This window comes from Phalacrocorax carbo, chromosome 5 (assembly GCF_963921805.1).
Source record: "Phalacrocorax carbo chromosome 5, bPhaCar2.1, whole genome shotgun sequence".
Taxonomy (NCBI): domain Eukaryota; kingdom Metazoa; phylum Chordata; class Aves; order Suliformes; family Phalacrocoracidae; genus Phalacrocorax; species Phalacrocorax carbo.
In genome coordinates, this window is record NC_087517.1 from 42860194 (window position 1) to 42882688 (window position 22495).

The window sequence follows — 22495 nt, forward strand, 5'->3', positions numbered from 1 at the left end:
TTACCTTATGGAAGGGCATAAAGGAGACAAAACTGTACTCTTCTGTGCAAGTGAAAAGAGGTAACAGATACAAACTGCAACATGGAAAATTAGAATTGCATAAAATAATAAAATGGATGTAGTAAAGTGTTTTCACTACAAGGGTCACAGGAGATATTCAAAACTTGACTAGACATAGAATGGAACAACCTGTACTAACTGCACCTGTTTTGTCTAGGAGGTTGGGTGAGAGGCCTGCAAATTACCTTCTAACTTGAGTATTTTACGAGTCTGTGACAATCCAAAACATAGAGGATCCTTCTTTAAGGAAAAAAAGAAGGAATGTAGAGGAAATCAGCAATGACAAGGTGGACCACAGGATGAGCAAAGGTTTCCTCAAACAGAAGTCTGCCTTGCGTCACATCAACAGTCCTGAGCAGAGAGGCCCTGAGCAAACTGCTCTAATGTCAAAGCTGGCTTTGAGCAGAGGCACACGACCAATGGGAAGTTTCCCAGAGCTAAATTCATTTACAACACTTTCTCCATATGGAGACAAAGACATATTAGGCAAAGTCTAATTGCAGAAGCCAAATGGAGGCTTTGCGTAAGAGATCTAGCGCAGTCACGTCCCACCAAAGGAACTCCGAAGCCAGTTCTCCATACGGTCGAAAGACAAAATCACAGAGAAAATAATTTGGGATGTCAAAGATCAAATTCTACACCCACTGGAAAAAGTTCATGTGGTCTGTATTGTCTGTGAATGTCCTGGGGGCATAAGAAGCGGGATTCGGACACTGAGTGGCTTCAAAATTCTATGCCACATTGTATGTGCTGCAAGAGAAACACAGAAGGGACTGAAAGATGCTCAGCCAGTATCTGCCCACAGGGTAGTGCAGGGTCTGTAAGGATGACATCAAATTTATTCTCCTCAAGATATCTGACAAGCTCTTTGTTGTACAGTAAGTGTGTACAGGTAGACAGGAACATGGCAGTGGCTTTTTTTAACCGTTGATAAATTCTAACAACTCTTTCCAGAAAAGATCCTTCTTCAAATACATCCCGTGAAAATACCTGCAGGTTTTCATCCAGCTCTTCCAGTGTGAAAGGGACAGGGTATGTTTTCATAACAAAATTCTTTGTTGGCTTTATGTGTAAAGTGACTTCAGGTGCAACAACAACTATTTCATGTCCCTTCTGCCTGAGACCGTCCAATATTTCCCGCATGCTGAACCAAGGACTCCCATCCACATGCACCACCAGCAGCTTCCCACCAGCAGCCAAACTGAGCATGGACAGGAGCAGAACCAGCGTCACGGTGACTTGCGGGTGACCACTAAGCACTGGGGTCATTTCTGCAGAAATCTTGTGAGTGCTGCACAGGAAAAAAACTACTGGTGGCACTGAAGCAATAGCACCAGCTTCACACTTCTATGCAACCTGTGCTGCACATAGCTTTTGATCCTTTGAGGTATTTGCTATGTGGTAAACATGTAATCGCTGATTTGATAAAAGGCTGGATAACAAGCAATAGAGTTCAGCATTCTACATGGGCGGGTGGTAAATGTGGTGGATGCACCAGGTAAGTCCCATCTCTTTCTATTTGAAAAGCTTTGGCATCTCCAATGCCTTTGAGCAGGATCTGCCAAGCCACCATAGCCCCTTCAGGCTCAGAGATTGATTTTGTTCTCAGATCTCACTCAGCTGTCACCAAGGCGAAATCTTCTAAGGCCTGCCTGTAAACAGAGACAGTGCCTCTTAGCCTAAGAGTCTACAGCCTGCAATATTCCTGCTGATTCCAGCTTTGGAAACACCCATATGAAGGAGCAGACAAATTCATTGACAAAGAAAGAAGTAGCAAGGGTGCCCCACGACAGAAGCCTGATATGCATTTCTCTGTAAATACCAGACCCTACTGCAACCATTTGCAAAGTTGTATGGATTATACCTAATTGCAATGCTTTGACAGCCCCTCAGACTTGCCTGCTGCTCATCCATCACTCACTAAGGGAGACAGTATAAAGTTACTCAGTGCTACAGAAAATGGCTTTCAACAGGCATAATGAAAAAGGTATCAGCTGACCATACTTATAACTGAAAAGGTATAGCTGCCTACATAGAAAACGGAAAGTGAGGAAGAAAGTGAGATAAAAATAATTTCTTCCACAAGTATTTGCCTAACGCACCCTAAACAGGAACTTGATTCCTATCTCCAGTACAAAATTCCACCTTTGTGTAACACAGAAGTCTATCAGAGCAAGAATTAAAAACAGAGGATGACCCACCTGAGGTAGCTTCTTGTGAGCACAGTTTACTCCTCCAATCATAATTATGTTGGGCATCAAAGGTCTTGGATAATCTAACACAAAATCTAACCTCATGAGCCAAATAGAACCCTTGCGTAAGAGATCCAGCACAGTCACGTCCCGCTGAAGGAACTCTGAAGCCAGTTCTCCATATGGTCGAAAGACAAAATCACAGAGAAAATAATTTGGGATGTCAAAGATTAGGTTCTTCACCCGCTGGAAAAAGTTCATGTGGTCTGTATGGTCTGTCAGTGTCCTGGGGGCATAAGAAGCGGGATTTGGACACTGAGTGGCTTCAAAATCTATATCACACGGTGCTCCTCGCAAAAAAAACACAGAAGGGACTGAAAGATGCTCAGCCAGTATCTGCCCACAGGGTAGTGCAGGGTCTGTAAGGATGACATCAAATTTATTCTCCTCAAGATATCTGACAAGCTCTTTGTTGTACAGTAAGTGTGTACAGGTAGACAGGAACATGGCAGTGGCTTTTTTTAACCGTTGATAAATTCTAACAACTCTTTCCAGAAAAGATCCTTCTTCAAATACATCCCGTGAAAATACCTGCAGGTTTTCATCCAGCTCTTCCAGTGTGAAAGGGACAGGGTATGTTTTCATAACAAAATTCTTTGTTGGCTTTATGTGTAAAGTGACTTCAGGTGCAACAACAACTATTTCATGTCCCTTCTGCCTGAGACCGTCCAATATTTCCCGCATGCTGAACCAAGGACTCCCATCCACATGCACCACCAGCAGCTTCCCACCAGCAGCCAAACTGAGCATGGACAGGAGCAGAACCAGCGTCACGGTGACTTGCGGGTGACCACTAAGCACTGGGGTCATTTCTGCAGAAATCTTGTGAGTGCTGCCCTGAAATAATATTCCTAGCTCCACATTTTTAAGCAATCTGTGCTGTGCCTTCTTGGGATGATCTTTAGACTTATTTGCTCTGTGGTAAATGTATAATCATCAGTATGGCAAAGATGCAATAAGAGGTCTTAAAGTACAGCCAGTTTAGTAGATAGTAAGCAGAGTAAGTGCGAGACTGGGAAATACCCACCTCTTTATATTGGAGGACACTGGGATTTTAGGAAATGAGGAATCCTTCAACAAGCAGTCTGCTCAAAAGTGCTGATTAACAGATTCATTTTCCAAACAAGAATTTTCAGTATAAGAGAATTCCTCCCCTCCTGCCAGTCCAGATTATTGGGTATTTATAAGATTAGAAAAATATTATTGCTTCAAATGGGAAATGGTCTGCTTTCTTTACCAGTTTTATACCTTGATATTGTAATGAAAATGGAAAATTGGCTACCAATGTTCATTTCTCTAAAAGGCCTCTTGTTGTAAGCATGAAGTAGGGGCTGGAAGGAGGAAGGACAAGGGCATGTTTTTTGCCAGATATATTTAAAACTGGATTAGCAACTCAGAAATACTGTTCTAGATCAGCCTGGGAAGACCACGCCCCAGGGCCACAAAAGCAAACACTAATGTCTAGACAGGATGTGCAGACAATCAGCCTAATTATGAAAATTCTTGCACAGAGATAATTTTGATCATACAGTAATTTGCTATGGAGGTTGACAGTGTGCACCAGAATTTTAAGGACACCTTCAAGAGTGGGGAGATATATTTTATCAAGGAAATCACTGACCTCAGATAATGGCTTTTTCTTTCCACAGTTGATACCTCCAATGAAAACTATGTTGGGCATCACTGGCACAGGATACGCAAAACCAAAATCGATTCTTTTAAGCCAAATGGATCTATGGCTTAAGAGCTCCCTCACTGTTACTGGTCTGTGGAGAATATCTGAGGCCAGAAGTTCAAATGGCAGATAGGAAAAATTGCAAAGAAAGGATTCTGATGACTTGAGAAAGAAGTTTTCCACTTGCTGGATAAACATTATGCGGTCTGAGTTGTCTGTAAATGTTCTTGGAACGTAGGAAGGGGGATCTGGACACTGGGTAGCTTGCAAATCAAAACTGCACGGGAGTCCCCATAAAAAGAAAACAGATGGGATAGAGAGACGCAGAGCCAGTATTTGTCCCCATGGTCAACAGGATCAGTGAGAACAGCATCAAATTTACTCCCGTCAAGATATTGCATCAGATCCTTATTGTGCAGTAAACTGGTACAGGAGGAGACATAGAGATCGGAGATTACCTGAACTTTTTCATAAAGTGCAGTAATTCTCTGAAGAAAAGGTCTTCTCGCAAAAATATCGCTAGCAAATGAATGCATGCTTGCTCCCAGTTCTTCCCTAGTTAAAGGCACTGGATACATTTTGAGAGTGTAATAATCAGATGCCTTCACGTTCAAGTTTACTTCAGGTGCGACAATGACAATTTTGTGCTCTTTCTGGCTGAGGGCCACCAGCACTGAGTGCATGCTGACCCAGTGACTCCCATCCACTGGCACCACCAACAGCTTTCCACCATTGGCCAGGCAAAACAGAGACAGGAAAACCAAAACCCCTGCAGAAACTAAGTAACTGTACTTACTTACATGACCCATGATCCTAGAAATCCAGTCTGTTCATCTGCCCAGTCCTAACAGATTTTAAGTAGGCCCACAGCCTCCTGGCAGATTCTCACATTCCCCCTTAACAAGTGATCCTGCTTTTACAGCAAAACCAGTCACCAGTAGCCATTGAAGGCATTGATGAATCATTTAAGGAATGTGATAAATCAGCTTGCGTTGGGCAGAACTGGGCTTGGTATGTGAGGCTCCCTTGGGATGGGTGCTTTCTGATCAATTCCCTGTGCTGATGGATGTTAGACTGAAAATAAAATCAGACTTTGCAAAAACAAAATCCCAAGTCTTTGAATAGTGCTGGCACTTGGAAGTAATTGGGCTTGCAGAAAGCAAGTGTTAAAATGCTTTCTCGCTTTCCTTCTTTTCTTTCTTTCTCTTTGATAACCATTTTACAGCTGTTCTGAAATGCTTGTCAAGTTTATGTTTAAATCAAGTTATAATATTATGCCACTATTCAGCATGATATCTATGCAAATCCTAAGAAGGAGACTATGACTTACATACAGCTCACACTTGTGCCAGGTACAAATTTATTACAATAAGCAACACTGCAGCTGAGGCTTGCATGAGCAAGGGACAACCACAGAATCTGTGCTGTCATGCATGACACTTCTTTGTTCTCATTCTCACCTATCCCTCTGTGCCTCTTTCTATAATTTTCTTCTTCCAGGAGCAACAGGAAGGAAAAGCCACTCGGTTCCCCTTGTACCTAATTAAACACAGGAAAGCCTGGACAGAAGCAGCCAGTAACAGCCCTCTTGTTTCAGGCCAGGAACTGATTTAAAATGCAAGTGGTGGTGGCATTACTTCGGATGAAAAACTAAAAGTAAGATACCATGTCTGACCAGTTAACAAGTACTTATGGTAAAGTTGTCAACCCGCCGGATTACATTTTGCTCTTAGATGTAACCGTGTGATTCAGAGGCATTGTTGGAAGACAAGAAATTGGGACTGAAAAATCAGCACTTCTGCAATAAATATTGCTGCTGGACTATGAGCTTTAGCACCTGAGCAAGATGAGAGTGAGAGTGATCTTTGTGTTCAGAGGAGAGTCTGATTTTAAGCTGGAGCTGCCACTTGGCCTTGCCTGTAGGCAGGATTCAGCTCGCTACTTTCGCAGAGGATCTGCCTGGGTTTGTCCCTGAGGAGCTAGTAAGCAGCTTTGATGGACAGAACAGATAGGAAAAAGCACTACCCTGATAAAAATGGCCATGTGGGGGGTTGATGGTATTTTGAGAGTTTTGTGAAAAAGCAAGATCTGAACACTAGCAGCTCAACAGAAATAAACAGTACTTTCAATGGGCAGCATCAGCTGAAGTATTGGGAGGAGTAGAGCAAAACCAGAGGGCAGTTAAGGTTGGCTCTGGGGAAGATGCGCCAGACTTGTAAAATACAAATCTATTTTCTTGTGAAGCTTCTCTCAATCATGTTCACAAAGGGCTATGAATTTGTGGGAAGAGTGGTGATAGGCAGGAGGAATCCATTCCCTAAGACTCAGGGAAGGCTGGCAAATGAAAAATGTTCAAGAGAAGAATAAAGTCTGCTTAAGGAACATTCACAAAGGATAAAACTTTATCCTTGCTAGGAAACAATGTGATTTATTGCTGACACAGCTGGATGACACTAACTGCAGATTCACCATCTGCTGGGGAGAGCTGTCTCCTCCTGTATCTCCTTTTCCGCTTAATCTCTGGCTTCACATGAGGCTGTTCTACTTACAGCACAAGCAAGCAAGACTATACACCACATTGCAGCAACAAGCTAATGCACATCATGAGCACCAACAAGCTAACATACATCACCCGCATGCCTTTAGCAAGTCCTTTTTGACTACAGATGCGCAAACAACCACTCATCAACATTTCCATATCTAAACTGGGTGTCTCCTAAAAATGCAGTTGAGAATTCAGCTGTCTAGTTTTTGTGATGGAAGCTGTTGTAAGACCAAAACCTTCACCACAAAATATTAGCCTTTGACTCAAACACTGCTGTTACAGAAGAGAGCACATGATGCTATTGCACTAAGTCAGTGAGTTACTTTCTGACTGGATAACCAGGTATTGCTCTTGAAGAAATATCCTACTGTCTCTTATGTGAGGCAAAGAATTTTTGGAAAAGCTGTTATAATTCACCTGCCTTTTTTGCATTAATTCCTGGGTGAGGTGGTGTTTGTGTACCTGACTTCAGCTGGAATTAAACACAGCGTACCACATGATCTCCTCATGGAACAAAGTCCCCGCATTGGGCAGACGCAAGGAAAGGAGGTGGAATCACACCATGTTCTCCTGGTCAGCTACACCACTCTGCTTTTCATGTGGATTTGCTATACAGAAAGCATTAATCTAAATTATCACTTTAGGTAAGAAATGTCCACATCAAACACACTACTAGACTTCACCCAGATCATGCATATGTATGACTGCCAGAACTTTTCCCTTGTTATACCTTTCCCAGCCAGTCACTGACCTGAGATAATGGTTTCTTCTGTCTGCAGTTTATGCCTCCAATGAAAACCATGTTGGGCATTACAGGCGTGGGATAGTCAAAGACAAAGTCAAGTCTCTTCAGCCAAATAGATCCATGACTTAAAAGCTGTGTAACTGTCATCGGCTTTTGGAGAAAGTCTGAGGCCAGGTTTTCAAATGCTGAAAAGAGCATACTGCAGGTGAAAGACTCTGAAAGGCTGATCAGGAAGTTCTTCACTCTCTGAGGGAATGTCATATGATCTGTATTGAGTGAGAACAATCGTGGGATGTAGGATGGTGGGTCTGGACTCTGAGCAGCCTGAATGTCTATAGCACATGGGATGCCCCGCAAGAAGAAAACAGTAGGAATAGAAAAGTGAAAAGCAATTATCTGTCCACAGGGTGTCAGAGGATCTGTGAAGATGGCATCAAATTTACTTTCTTCAATGTATTTCATCATCTCTTTGTTGTACAGTAAGGAACTGCAGGAAGCTTGAAACATGGCAGAGATCTTTCTGAAATTATCCCAGGTATTAAGAAATCTCCTTAGGAAAGACTCTTCACTAAAAGAGTTTGCACTAAGTGAATGTATAAGTTCTTCCATCTCTTCCTTTTTGAAAGGTACAGGGTATGTTTTCAATTTGTATATCCCTGAGGAATCTATCAGCATTTTGCTGTCTGGTGCGATGACAACTATTTCATGCCCTCTCTTGCTCAGCTCAGCTAGCACTTGCTTCATACTCAGCCAGTGGCTGCCCTCCATTGGTATCACCAGCAGTTTCCCAGCAGCAGCAGGACACAGGCAGCACAAGAAGGAGAGCAGCACTGCCACCAGCATGTTGTGAGCTGGACAGACAGGAACCCATACACAGGAGAGGCCAGGGGTGGTTCGCAAGCTTTTGTAGCTGTGCTCCACCCATGCAAACACACCACTTGGCAATGCTTTCTAACGATACCTCTGCCCTTTCCACTTACCTCATACCTCATGTATTCACAAGTTTGCATGCAATGGAAGTCACGGGAGGTGATTAATGATTATAAAAGGTTGAGATGAGTTTTGTACTTCAAAAGTGGGCTTGCATGTGTATGAGGAAGGTGTGTCTCCTATCATACACTTTGCTCTCCCAAGCTGAGACTACAGCTCAGTGCCTCAGCCTTTTCTTCTTCTCATACTAGGACCACAGCCTCATGACACTTCTTACTATCAGCAACCCAGCAACCTTTACTGACCTTTACTGACAGCATGCTCTAAGGTACATGGGAAACCATGAAAGAAATGCATCCACAGAGTGGATGGACAGAAACACTGCTAGGATTAGATGGTAGTACAGGGTCTATAAAGAGTGCACCAAAATTACTCATTTCCATCTAGTGTTGGAGTCTTCTGTGCCCCTGAAGGTTGTCAGGATTGTCACAAAGTGTAGTGATTTGTTATTTTTATATTAAGCTTCTTCTTTTCTAATGAAACTGAGGCAAGTAGTACAGTGAAACATAACTTATAGTAAAGATAAATATTAAAAATCAATGTTGAAGTACCTGGGTTTGGGTTTTGTTTTGTTTTAATAACCAAAACCAGTTGGTAAAACCGATAAATTTTTTTTTCATTGATGCAAACCTGCCTTTTTTGATGATAAGCAGCCAACAGAAAATCTTTCCCCATCTCTACAGATAACTTTCATCTAAGCCCTTATCCCAGCAGGTATAAAACTAAGTTGCAAATAGCAGTTCACCATTGTACCTCAGATAACATAAACCAACAATAGGTTTCTAGTTCATGAACTCACTAGTTCATGGCCCATGTAAGTTCAGTTCATGACTGAAACAGCTCATGAACTCTGTGGGGCCAGATCCTTCTTGGTTTTAAATTGATGGGTTTTAAAATGTTGGTGACAACCTCTCACCATTAAGGTTTATAAGTAGTTGGCTGTGCAGGTGCCTTTGGGCTCCTCCAGGGCATTCAGGGCTCTACAACACTGGTGGAGCTTTCTCTCATGTGCAGTTTCTGCATGATTATTTTCAAGCCTGGTGGGAAAGCTTTGACCTTATTGGGAACCTGCCCTCCAAAAAGAGCAGCCAGCTCCATCACCCGCACTGTCCCCATATCGGTAGTTTATGACACAGGATTAACTTAATGGGAATTTTCTAATGGCCTAGGAGAGGACGATGCAGAGAAACACCCCTGTTGCTCATAACCCCTGAAAAGGCTGTCAAATGAACACTTAGAAGAAAATGCATTCAAGCTGGACTGACAGATGAAGACAGTCATTCATTTCCCATGTGGGGCGTTTACAGACATCTGTTTGGGTCTTTAATATCTGATCAGCAATTTTTCCCACTCCTGACTCCATGTCGTTTTGAAAGACCCCTTGTGAGCAACTGCTATTCCTTCTCCTTCATTTGAACATATATAACCAGTTAGAATGAACCAAGTGGCACTAGAGACTGTCCTGGTAAAAGGATTGGCTCTGCCACTTCCAACACAAGCGCTAAACATACTTACCTGGACAAAGGGGGAGGATATTAGGGCTTTCTTATACACTACTCTGTTTCAGGGGTATGCTCAATTTGCAACACTTGAATATCCCTTTCTTGCTTTCCTGAATGGGAATTTACAAAAGACATCAACACCCAGAAAAGCTTAAAACCTAATTAAATAGCCTATGGAAGAAGGGGAAGATACATTTTAGAAATGCTTTCTTTTGGGGGTTAGATACTGACACCTTGACATAATAGGAAAGATGTAAATGAATCAATCTGGCAGATGGGCATGACAGAAAAAACCCTGATGAACAGCTAAAATCTTAAGTCCTATAACCTTCAATGTCTATGAAAGGAGAATGCATATACAGAAGTACGGACAGACAGTCCATGAGACAGCTGGAAAGGGAGGACACCATGGGACAGACAGGCAGCAGACTGTGCTTATAGATGCTCTTCAGGCTCTTTCAGAGCAATATAGCCAAGTCCTCTAAGCCTGGCTTTAATTGTAGGGACAGCTCTTAGGAACATGGCATAAGAAACTTAGATTAAATGGAAGCTACCAAGTCCGACTCCTGTTGGGCAGGAAAGACCTTGTCAGGTTTTGATGTAAGGATGCTTAAACATTTATGTTCTTGCCTTTTCAATAAAAACAAAATAAAGTTTTATAGCTGCAACAGTTTCTTCTTCTGATCACAATTTATCCCTCCAATAAAAACCACGTTTGGCATCACTGGTCTCGGGAACTCAAACACAAAATCATATCCCATTAGCCAAACAGATACACAGCTTAAAAGGTCTGTTGGTGTCACTTTCCTTTGAAAAAATTCATAGGCAAGTTCTTCAAATTGAGCAAATAGAGGCTTACAGTAAATGAACTCCAGCATAAAGACCAACATGTTCTTCACATGTTGAGCAAATATCATGTTGTCTGAATTATTTAGGAAGAGTCTGGGGACATAGGAAGGAGGGTCTGGACACTGGGTAGCTTCAGAATCCATACCGCAAGAAGACCCCACAAGAAGTAGAAGGAACTGAAAGATACTCAGAAATTATTGGTCCCCACATCAGAATTGGATCCATGAAAACCAGACCAAATTTGCTCTCTCTCAAATACTGCATTATGTCTTCATTATGCAAAAGGCTCTTACATCCAGTGAAAAAGTACCTGGAAATTTCTATTATGCTTTGATACATTGTAATAATAATAATATTCAAAACAGATTGTTGAATAAAATGAGCATTAACAAATGACTCGAGCGCAGCAGCTAAATGGTCCTCTGTTTAAGGTATCGGATATACTTTCACTGTATAATTCTGTGACTCCTTTGTCTTCATATACAAACTTGTTGACGGTACAACCACAACAACCTCATGTCCATTTTGCTGGAGTTTCCCCACCACTGGGCGCATGCTGAGCCAGTGACTTCCATCCTGAGGTACCACCAAGATCTTTCCACCTTCATCAAAAATTAAAGATGATGCCAGAAGAAACAGCATCCAAGTACATTGGTAAAAACACTGAAATTGAAGAGACATTTCAGTGGAAGTAAACTGGAGAGTTCTGCTCTGGAGGCATCTGACACAGTCCTTTATATGAAAGTCCATGGAAGCTTTACTTTTCTGCCAGGAACTTATTGACTACAGAAATAAATATTGAACTTCCCAATATTGTGGTTATCCTTCAGTATTGCAATTGCTTATGTAACAGGGAAGGGGAGCACAAGTTTTTTGAAAGAAGATATTCCCCTTTGTACTTTTTCTTCATTTTTAAGCTTGGAAGTGTGTATGTTAGCACATTCCTTCCTTCATGAAACTAAGACCAGGGATGTCATCTTGTAATTATACTGTGCTTAATACCATCAACTTGGTAAGCACCCAGTGAGAAAATAAGCCTGGTTTTGCTTTCAAAAGGCAACCTTCAAAATACACCCAGCAGAATGAATGGAAATTGCAACACCAGTTCTTTTATGGACTAGCCAAACTGAGAACACCTAACCAGTATGTAGAAGTCTGGTGTTAAATTCCCACCTCCCAGAAGCAGTCAGGTCTGCATGTCTTATGAATATATCACAGCTAGCAGGACGTACCTACCATGCAATCCCAAATCTGAGGAGGAGAAGAACAGTCTGTTTGGATTTTCTCCCCATGCTACTAGACAAAAAAAATGAACTAAAAGATAGGTTCAGGGCAAGTGAAGAGAAAGGAGGCTGGTATAAACCTTTTGGGACACAAAGGAGCCTTGGTCTTTGGTCACTGTCCTGAAAACCCTTTTTATATATTGCGGGCAAGAAAAAATTTAGGAGGAGATGTGGTATTTTTCACTAATCCCACTGATAACACACACAGAGAAAACCCCAACAAGCAGACTAGGCTTCTGAGTTCTCCTCCATTCACAGATACAGGTGGTAACATAAGCAACCACATACAGGTGTCTCCTGGACTTCTTCAGCTATGAGCCCTGACAGAGCTGCAAGCTCACCTTTCCTTTTCCATGTTCCCTTCTGGGCAGCAGCCCAACTTTGATGACAAGAGAGATCCTCTCTTGATTAAATTAGCCAGGAACTTGGTAGTTAGACCTGTGGGTTTGAATTCACTCACAGGGAGACACGAGCTGTCCCTACATTTCATGTTTCCTGAGGGAGGAACCGATTGCTGGGCTGTTATTTAAAAAATGGGTGGTAATACCCCACCATGGGTTTCCAAAGAAAGGTCTACTATGGTGGTGTGACCCCTTGTTTGCTGGCATTCACTTCTATCCTCTGGGAATTGCAGTGAACTGAGGCCCTTGGGGTTTTGCTGGAGAAATGTTTTGTCTTTATGCAAGTAAAAGCAATGCCAGACAAAAGTCTTTGGACAGTGCTAAGGAAGAGGTCCTTGTGAAGAAAAGAGCTGATACAAAACTATCAGCAGCACAAAGATTTTCCTGTTCTTTCCTTTTATAGGCAGCAGTGGGATTCCCAGCATCTTCAGTATGGAGAAACAAACCCTTACAGCCTTAGGCAATGGGGTTTGTCTCAATATACATCCAAAGGGTGCCAGCACTGTTCTGTATAGCTTTACACTGTAATGCTGACAGGGAGGAACCAGCTTTAGGCATGAGAACCATTTTCTCAAGAGGGCCACATATGGGGAAGTGAAAGGCAGGAGGCACAGACTGAAAGCGTGAGACTGAACAGATTTACAAATAATTCTGATGGAATGCTGGAGATTTGGAGATAAAGAGTGTATTGCAAGTGCTGTGATAAGAAGTGACCAAATCCATTTGAAACTTGCTGTTTGGTATGTTTTTTTTCTCTGCACTTGGATATGACCTTCAACAGCAAAATTAGTTGGCTATAAAGAGCCAATACAAAGTTAATCTTCCAGTCTCTGAGCACAAGTCTCTTGCTAGCATGGCTCCACTTTCTTACGGACTCTGGTACTTTTTGTACCAGACCATCAGAGAAAAAACTGTGGAAAAAGTGAGGCAGCAACAGCAAGGACAGAATTTTAAAAAAAGGTAAATTAGAGGTAAACAGAGAACAGGCAAATGAAGAAAGGATGAAGTTCTTAGGTTAGCACAGAATCAACTGAGGTCAGATCTAAGCTGGGTAATTATTACTCAGAAAATTAACAGACAGGCTCATTTTTCAAAATCACATGGTAGGTTTACATGTGTTTGTTGTTCATTATGTTGTAGCAACAGACACCTGGGTCCCTTGCAAGTTTGAAGGGTGTGGTGCTTGTTACAGACTCCTGTTGTATGTGCAGAGGAGCACCACAGAGTACTTTGAGGAACAGAGGTCTGAAAGAGTGAGAGCTGTGTGCTGGCTTGGAGGAAAGGCTTCCCCTTCTGGCTACTACAGACAGAAATTTCACATTAAACAAGGCTGAAGCTTGGGTGGCTCAAGATTCATTTTCCTCCCAGGAGTATTCTCACCATAAGGGTTGTGTGGGTTACTCCAGGGAGTCTCTTTGAGCTGGCAAGGAGCGTTGCAGCGATGGAGTAGAGCTGTGCTGGCATGCAAGCAGCTTTGAGGAGTTGAGACTGCTTGGACCCTGAGCCATAGCCATGTTGAGGTGTTTGGTTGCTGCTGTGATTACCCTTCACCCTATGACCGCTTCAGCTGGAAGGGTTACTATCACCCTCTCAAACTGCTTGTCTCAGAGGTGGGCTCACTGTGACTTGTGGATTCCTTCTAACCTGAGCAGCAAACAGGGAGTGGCACTACGGGAAGAGGACAGCAAATGGATACTTCAGCAGCTACTTGTTATGCGAGCAGCACCAAACCCAGGACTGTTGATGCAGCTTGGAAGTGTTGGTTTCATCTACTGGATTTCTTTTCCCGTTGTTAGGTGAAATTACTCACCCCTTTATGTTCTGGGTCTTGCAAGCAGGAACAGGTTGCTCAAATGCACAAATAATGATGTAATTTGATTTACTAGGTTTTTGGATGATGGTCAGGCTTATACATGGAGGAATCCTTGTGTAATTGAACCCACACCTTTTTTTGGTCGTTTGTGGGTTTTGTGGTTTTTTGGTCGTTGTTGTTTTTTTTTTTTTAAATGCTAAACAGTGTCAGGCAAAAGGATTACAGTAAAATGCAGGTTCGTAGCTGCTGACATGAACCTGCCTGATTCCCCCCTTACATTTTACATAGCTATGGAGATCTACTGGCATTCACCCGCACAGGATGAGATAGTATGCAGTTTGGCTAGCTGACTTCAGAGGAAAAACAACACATAAAACCAATGATATGTTGACTGCAAGTTGGAAAGTAACCTTACTCTAACTCTTTGCAGTAGCAAGAAGGAGCAGGCAGGTAAGCAAATCACAGAACACAGATCATTTCTAGGGCAGTGCTTTCCTAAGCTGTGAATAGAAATAGTATTAAAATCATTGTATGTGATCCTGAGATAAATGACTGTATCCTAACAGAAAGACAGGTGACATTCAAGGCTGCTGAGGTAACAGTAATTGGAATATTTCCCAACTTTTGGAGGGCAATGTGTCTGGTATTTGCAAATTTAATACTCTTATAGCCTTTCTAGTTTTTTGTGCATAGACCTTTGTCAAACACTGTACCTTTAGACTCATGTTACAGAAGGCGATTTAATTTAACCAGAAGACAAAATTCCCAAGGAAAGAGAAATGAAGGCAGAAGTTCCATTTGATATGAGGGAATTTTTGTTGAAAGAACTGTGGTTTACGGCTTCCTTCAGTATCTCTTCTTCAAAATTATGGAAGGCACAGGGATGTGGGCAAGAACAAACTGAAGAGGATGGTGAGACGAACTGTTTGGTTAGAGCAGCCGTTTCAGGTTGATACATACTGTGCATTGAAGATGTACAATGCATGACAGCTAAACTTTTTTTTTTTTCAAAATTAGCACTGCATTTACTTGCTTTCACAACTTTACAAATCACAGCTTGATTGCTACTGCAGTATAGGGCAGATGAACAGTATTGTCAGCTTCGGAAGTGCTCAACATCCTTTACAAAAGCATAATAAACAGATGCTGGTGTTGTATCAGGCTGCTCTGAGCTGCCACTAGGTTCATCAACACCTTGAACACTGCGTAAGAAAAATGACCCTAGTATTTGGTTCATGAACAGAGTGATGACTACTGCTTCAGTGCTGAAAATGAAGAATTCCCCTGTAGCTGGTCTAATCTTAGCTACCTGTGTTAGTAAATTAACAGTACCTGCAGACATGACAGGATCCCTTATGAGGTCACACAAAGTAAGTGTGTCTCTGTGTACCAGGTACGTGTCCATGCTTTGGTACTACTTACTGTATTCTTTGGCTTCTTGCCAAAGCATTTGAGTTCCAGTTTAATTGCCTATTTCAAAAGACCAGTTAAAAATGTCTCCTTATCAGAGCTTCCCAGATGCTGCCAGCGCTGGCAGGAGGGTTTCAGAACAGGACCTATTTTCTTAATCCTTGTGCTGGAGGGAAAAACCACAGGGTCTTTATTCAGTTACACTTCTCCTTTACTTGAGTAACTACCTACTTAAATCCAGGGTCATTTTAATGTTTTAAGTTAACCAGTTGTTTAAATAAGTAATGGGTGCTTCAGGTTTGAAAACACAGGAACAACTTTGAAAGGTTCCTATAGCTTACATTTCTGAACTTTGCTTTGATCAAATTGTATGAACTTCATTTTTATGAGCTACCCAAAAAAGCAACTTTGCATTAACTTTGGCTGAAGATGAGATATTCATCAAAGTATTTCAGGGCTTAGAGTCCCACATTCATTTGCAATGCCCCCTACTGAGGGACCACTCACCATGCCAGCGTTCAGGTACTCCTGGAGTCGTTAGAGGATGATGCTGGCACAGGACCTCTGCTCAGGCAAGATATTGGGTCTGACTTCCTGTAAGCCTTGTATTAAACCTCAGGGCACATTGTGACTTGGCAAGTGGATTTATGTGTCTGTTAATGACTATGCAATTGATACTGAGATGGATGGTTATGCAAAGTGCAGGGCAAGAGGAACTCCAGCCTAAGGCTGCCAGTGCAGTCATCTTAGTCAATGAATAAATGCACTTTGTGTTCCCCAGGCCCAGTCCTGTGGTTGCATGTTCTCCCACTCCTGTGGATGATGCTCATGGCTCTGGAGGGTCAGGGAACTTGGAATTTAATTCCCAGCTCTGTGCTCGATAAGACCCATGTGCCCACTTCTGCAAAAGCATGAGCTCCTCAGCCTCCTGATGCCTTCAGCTCCAGAGCAGGTACTCCATGGGACAATGTGAGATACAGCAGAAAGGAGCCCTTTTCTGGAAAGAGGCCACAATGCCCAATTTTTCTGCCTGTGGAAAATTATGAAAAGGGGTGTAATGGAAAGGTCTGTGGCTTAAGCTCCTCTTCTGGAAAAAGAAACTGCATTTTGAATCTCTTGTTCTCTCTTCCTTTCCTAGTCACCCTAACATTTTGTTTTCCTGTCTGTTGAGCAATGGGCTACTGAGCTTCAGAGAACTATTTATTCTTATCATATGATTATTGTTCTGAACAGCAATGATCAACCCAAGGCTTACCACTGTGTATGGACAGGTAGATTTTTTCTCCCATATGACTCACTTCACATTTATTTACACTCTACTGCATTATTGCCTTGTTCCTAGGCACTGTTCAAAGCGAAATAGGAGAAATTCCTCTGCTGCCCATAGAAAACTTAGCTAGAAAAGCCAGACTGAAGATATGAGGAATACACAAGGTTTTTCAAGGTTTGGAACATACCATTTCCACCAAATGACAAATGCCAGTGATGCTGGGGGGAGACACCAGGTATAAAAAAAGGGCAGGATGGTTCTACCCCTCTAGCAAGCTACAAATTGTTTGTAGCTCTGAGACCTTCAAGATACACAAGTAAAGACTTATGTCATGCAACTAGCAAGAATTTGCCTCTTAAGTCTCAATCTACAAAGTGCCACTCTGTTAAAACTAATGCAAGAGAATGACTTATTTATTATTATATTATTATTGTTCATTATATAATATATTATTGTTTATTATATTATTATTATTTATTATTATATTATTCTAATATCCTGATTCATAATATTACTCTTTATTTGCCTTATTCTTTATTGAGTTCAGTGGACTCTGCAAAAACCCATCAAAGAGTATAAAAGAAATCTGAAAGAAGAAAGAAAAACAACTTCAGCTCAAAGATACTGTAATGCAAATGTGCACTGATTTTGTGTGACCACAATTCAGAAGTTAGGGAATAATTTCAAAGATGTCTGTGTCCTGCATTGTGCTTGGAAAGAAATGTCTAGTGCTTTTAATTGTTTTAGAGACTATATGGTAACTGTCAAAATAGATTTAGAATTCTAGATTAGCTTTAAAAACCCTGCCGAACAATTCTGGTAAAAGCAAATGTGAAGAAATAAGTACGAAAATTTATCTGAGTTTTGTGTGCAAGTATCTTGCACCAAACACACTATTTTAGATTAATACTTCCCATTTCAACATGACATTTATGTTTCACCATGATCTACAAACAAAAATAACTTAATGTAGACAGCCAGTTTGGAAACCATATGTCATGAAAACACAACCAAAGCAAATTAACTGACTTTGCTGAGCCTAGAGTTAAAAACAAAAGATGGCTCTCAGAATATGGTCTTTGGGTTTTTGGTCAGGTGAAAGAAATATATGTCAGACTTCATGAAAATTAAATCAAAACTGCATCTGGTTGGTGAACAATATACATTCACTGATGACAGTTTGTAGTTGGCAGATGATGTCTATTTTTTGTTAGACTTGTCAGAATACCCTCATTAATTCAAATAAGTCATCTGCCTCCATCAGGGTAATTTGATTTCATCCTGTGGAAAACAACTGCCAAAACCTTATTGTATTAAATCTTTACCAGAAATAAAAAAGTTCAATAGCACTAAACTTCCAGAAATCATGTAATCACATTTCATTGGAAAATATATAATTTGGAGGAAAAAGAACATACCTTAGACAGTGGTTTCCTCTGAGCACAGTTTATACCTCCAATAAAGACCATATTGGGCATCACTGGTCTGACGTACTCAAACACAAAGTCAAATCTCAGAAGCCAAATGGAAGCAGAGTTCAGGAGGTCTAGCAGGGATACATCTCTCTGAAGAACTTCGGAGGAAAACTTTATCGCATCTTCATAGAAACCATTACAGTACACAAGCTCCAGGAGGGCAACCAGTGCATTTTCCACTCTCTGGAAAAAAGTCATGTGGTCTGAGTTGAAGGTAAATAGTCTCGGGATGTAGGACATAGGGCTTGGGCACTGCGGTGCTTTGTAGTGTAAGTCGCAAGGAAATCCTCTCATGAAGAACACAAAAGGAAGAGAAAAATAATTAGCAAGTGTCGCTCCGCACATACAAATGGGGTCTGTTAGGACAGCATCGAAGCCGCTTTGATTCAAGTACTGCAGGGTCTCCTTGCTGCTGAACAGGTTTTTGCACTGAAGAAAGAACAAACGGAAAACTTCCACTGAGATGTTGTACAGTGCTAGAGTGTTCAGCGGGAAAGGCAGGTCCTTCAGGTGCATGGCAACATACTCGTGAAAGGCATTATCCAGCTGTTCTAATGTATAAGACACTGGGTATGTTTTCACTCTGTATGCCTGTGTTGTCTTCATCTGCCAGCTTACTTCTGGTACAACCACCACCACTTCATGTCCTCTGTCAGTGAGCTTTTCCACCACTTGCTGCATGCTAAGCCAGTGGCTTCCACCCATGGGCACCACCAGGAGTTTCCCTCCATCTGAGAGGCCAGGAAGGAGGATAAAAATGCAGGCACAGCAAAGCTGCAAAGTCATGTTCCTATTGTCAGAATACAGACTGTGAAAGCGTCTTCTCCTTCAATATCTTGAAGATGCTTTTGAAGAAAGCAGATGGGATTATCTGTTAAGGTATGCTGCTTTGTCATACTCTTCTAGTTAAAGATTCACTGCTTTTGGTTGTGGGTTGGTGGTTTTTGTTTTTTTTCATTACTTGTAAAGCCAAATGTAGTGACCCTTTCCTGTGCTGAGTCATTGGAATTCCTTGGTGTTCAACAGAGAACTGGCTCCTCAGCACACTAGTCAGATTTCATAGGACTTGTCTCGTGATCATTAATGTGTCCTGTCTTACCCCTTGTTCAGGGCCAGGGAGGGCAAGTCTGGTGCGAACGACTCCAACATCACAGTAACAAATGAAAACAGCCTCAACAAATTGCATTGTGGCTGTGGCTGGAGACATGGATGTTCAGATAATCTCTCTGAGGACAGAACAGGAGAGACCCTTGGGGTACGGGGAAAGGGCAGATGAACCAACTCCTCTGATCTAGCAGAAATCTCAGCAGTCTACAATGACATCAAAGCGAGACACTGAGAGAGGCTGACCTGGCAGCCAAGGCAGAGAACTGTGAAGCTGAAGCCCGGGTTCTTGCTTCAGAGCAGTAACGCAGTTGTTCCACAGCCTATGAGATGGCCCTCAGGCAGTTGAAAACTCCTCACCACTTGCCTATGCATCAAGTAGAGGCCAGACATAAGACATGTACTAAATGTGTTTTACTGACTACTACTTTCTGTATGGCTTGGACTGTTCAGTAGAGACTCACGTGTGAGCCCAGGTATCGGACCTGACTTAAAAGAGCAGCTTCAGCTCAAACTTGGGTTTGCAAGAGCCATCAGCTCCACAGCATTGGTTTTGACGTTATCAATGCCAAAAGGATTAGGTGCCTAAATAGCACCGCGATGTAGAAAAACAACAAAACAGGATATTTAAAGCCATGCAGCCTCTGCCCCTCAGGCACAAAACTGAGATACAGAAACAATATTTCTCTCCCTTCCATACCATAGTCAATGCAATGAAACTAATTACGTATTGTTTTCTTAATGTTTTCCTATCAGTCTTTTTATTTCTTTTTCCCAAGAGTTACAAAGCCTGTAACTTTCTCCTTGTGTACGGAAACTACAGAATGAATGGCAGAAGGCAGTCCTCTTTCAGGCACTTGATAACTTTTCAGAAAACAAAATATTTGAGCTTCAGAATAGGGAGAAATGCTCTGAAGTAAAAGTGAAAACAAATAGTCTTAGAATCCTTTATGTTAGTATAATGAAAAGAAGATTAATAATAACTAAAACATGCTGTTATTTCCAGATTTATATAAAACACACTTAAAAATTATTGATGGGAAGGTGACCAACAGCATTTTCTCATGAAAAGGTTGATTTGTTTTTTTAAGGGTTGTTTATTGGCACCTCCTATTTGCTGAAGAGGCGTAAACAGGGAGCTGGTAGGGAAATGTACTGCCATTTTCTCCCCTCCTCATCCTTCTGTAGCAGGACAAATTTGCCATCCAAACCTCACAGTGCCCTTAGGGTGAAGAGAGTGGGTGCAAAGGCAAGTGAAGGATGGATGAAGTTAATCAGTACCTTAGAGGTGTTTCTGAGTGTTTGAGAGTTTGCCAGCGCTCCCCCGGTTCACTTGGTTATCAGGCAGGGGTTTCTTGATGAGTTAAACTTTGCTGAGTTCAAGGGAGCATGAGATAACAGTTGCTTATCTCTCACATGTGATCATCCATGCAAGAGGGCAGTGGGAACATTGAATTTGGGTAAGAAGCCACATAGCTGGGGAATGGCAGGGGAGGAACAGACAACCTCAAGACAGATGGGCTGTGCTGGAAGGCTGTAGCAGGAAGGAGAAGTGTTGTGTCAACATGACTGCTGCCTGCAGCTCTGCGGCCTGCCCCACTAGCAATACGTGCGTGATCACAGCGGACTGTAGTGAGACTCAACGCTGGTAGCAAGCGAGGTGCCAGCTGGGTCATTCTAGGCTCAGTGGTAGCATTAGGAAAAACCTGCTTATTTCGAAGAGGGAGCTGGTCCTCTCTGATTATTGGCTAGGCTCATCTGTATTTGCAAACCCAATGCTGGTACAAGCCCTGGTTTACACTTGGTGGGGCCATACGACCCCCAGGGAGGGTGCTGGACCAGGATGGGTGGGTGAAGAAGCAACCCTCACCTCCATGAGGGCTCTTCCTTGCAGCAGATGCCCTTGCGCTGCAAGGCTGGTACGCTGAGCTTCATCCCCAGCTATGTTTTTCAGAAGGCTTCAGCAGGGCCGGTCCTTGGCAGTGGTCTGAGAAGTTTGGGTGATGGCGGAGTGTTGCATTAATGGTAGAAGTCTGAGGAGTGGTTAGGGAAAGACCCTACCGTTGAGTCACGAGGTTCAGACAGGACCCCCTTGCTTTCTCAACTCCTTCTCCGAGAGAAGTCTAGGTGCAGCTAAGTCCAGTCTTAGTCTCAGACTTGGTCAACGGTTTATTTTCTAAGGGTTGTTGAAGTAACCACTCATCACAGTATTTGTTGTTAGTAACTCATCTGGCAGACGCCCAGGCCGGCCGTGTTCAATGAGAACAATCATGGCTAGATTAATGAATAGTACAATTTATTAAAGCAATAGATACACAGGCTCTTTGGATTACCAGTGATAAGATTGCTGGTTACAAGACACACACAAATACTAAGAAAATGAGTAACACTGCTAGGCTACAAGTGTGTTAACCAAATATGAAGCATTGGAGATTTAAAGTGAAGCTATAAAGAGGTTTCTAAGTTTCCCCAGGAAAACACTTGGTATAACCAAATGTTTTAATCTTACTCAAAGGCATCCCAGTGAGGGGGAAGACAGGCTCAGCCCGTCGACTGGTCCCAGAAGTCAGAGTGGTACACGATGGTATCTTCCCTAACACCCTCTTTCTCTTCACACATTTTATACTATTTTTTATCTTTCAGATGGAGCTTGAGTGACCCTAGTCATACATACCTTTATTATGATTGGTGTAAAATTTCCTCACTTTATTTTTAAAAGTATAGACTAGAAGAAATTCAAAGCACATGCCCAGTGAGGGGTGGTTGCACCTTAGAGGTGGGTAACTTTCAGGATGGAGGTGTGTTTTGGTATTATAATTATATTATAATGAGCAAAGTTCACCAAAAGGACAACATTTTGTCAAAAGTATGATGGGCTGTTGGCCCAGGGTAGGAAATATGCAGCGTACCAGCTCCATTGTTCCTTGAGTTCACATTTATCACAGAGCCTGGCCACAATGCCTCCACACCGCTCTGCCCTCCAGACAACTCCTCGTAGACTCAGTTGGCCAAGTTCTCCTGGCATTGCTGACATCTAAGGTTACTAGGGAACTTCCGTGGAATGGATTCCTCACATATCAGCTGCACTCCACCTTGAAAGCTTCTTCAATGCTGTACCTTT

The 22495-nt window shown here is 42.2% G+C and overlaps 3 protein-coding genes and 1 pseudogene across 9 annotated transcripts in view; 1 reads left to right on the forward strand and 3 right to left on the reverse strand.

Moving 5' to 3' along the window:
- LOC104053578 (UDP-glucuronosyltransferase 1A1) overlaps positions 1-19106 on the reverse strand; it is a 33200-nt gene extending 14094 nt beyond the window's left edge. The window contains exon 1 of one of the 3 annotated variants that reach the window (XM_064452192.1): positions 18214-19106. In XM_064452192.1, coding sequence (XP_064308262.1) covers positions 18214-19056 — 843 coding nt within the window. In that variant the 5' untranslated portion in view covers positions 19057-19106. Of the gene's footprint in view, positions 1-2261; positions 3193-7283; positions 8163-18213 lie in introns of those variants that run through there. The other 2 variants (XM_064452193.1, XM_064452191.1) reach the window with 2 other exon arrangements.
- LOC135313424 (UDP-glucuronosyltransferase 1A1-like) lies at positions 528-1384 on the reverse strand (annotated as a pseudogene).
- Positions 3283-6205, reverse strand: LOC104050615 (UDP-glucuronosyltransferase 1A1-like). Its single transcript, XM_064452194.1, is given in 2 exon segments — positions 3283-4337; positions 4340-6205. Coding segments are annotated over 2 exon segments (1089 nt in total). The 5' UTR covers positions 4797-6205; the 3' UTR covers positions 3283-3705.
- The window catches only part of USP40 (ubiquitin specific peptidase 40), a 56903-nt gene continuing 53432 nt past the window's right edge, over positions 19025-22495 (forward strand). For all 5 annotated transcript variants that reach the window (XR_010373075.1, XR_010373074.1, XR_010373076.1 and 2 more), the window contains exon 1: positions 19025-19149. Coding sequence is in view for 2 of the 5 variants with exons in the window: in XM_064452176.1 (XP_064308246.1) it covers positions 19132-19149 (18 nt within the window). In the remaining 3 variants the exon portion in view is untranslated. The remainder of the gene's footprint in view (positions 19150-22495) is intronic.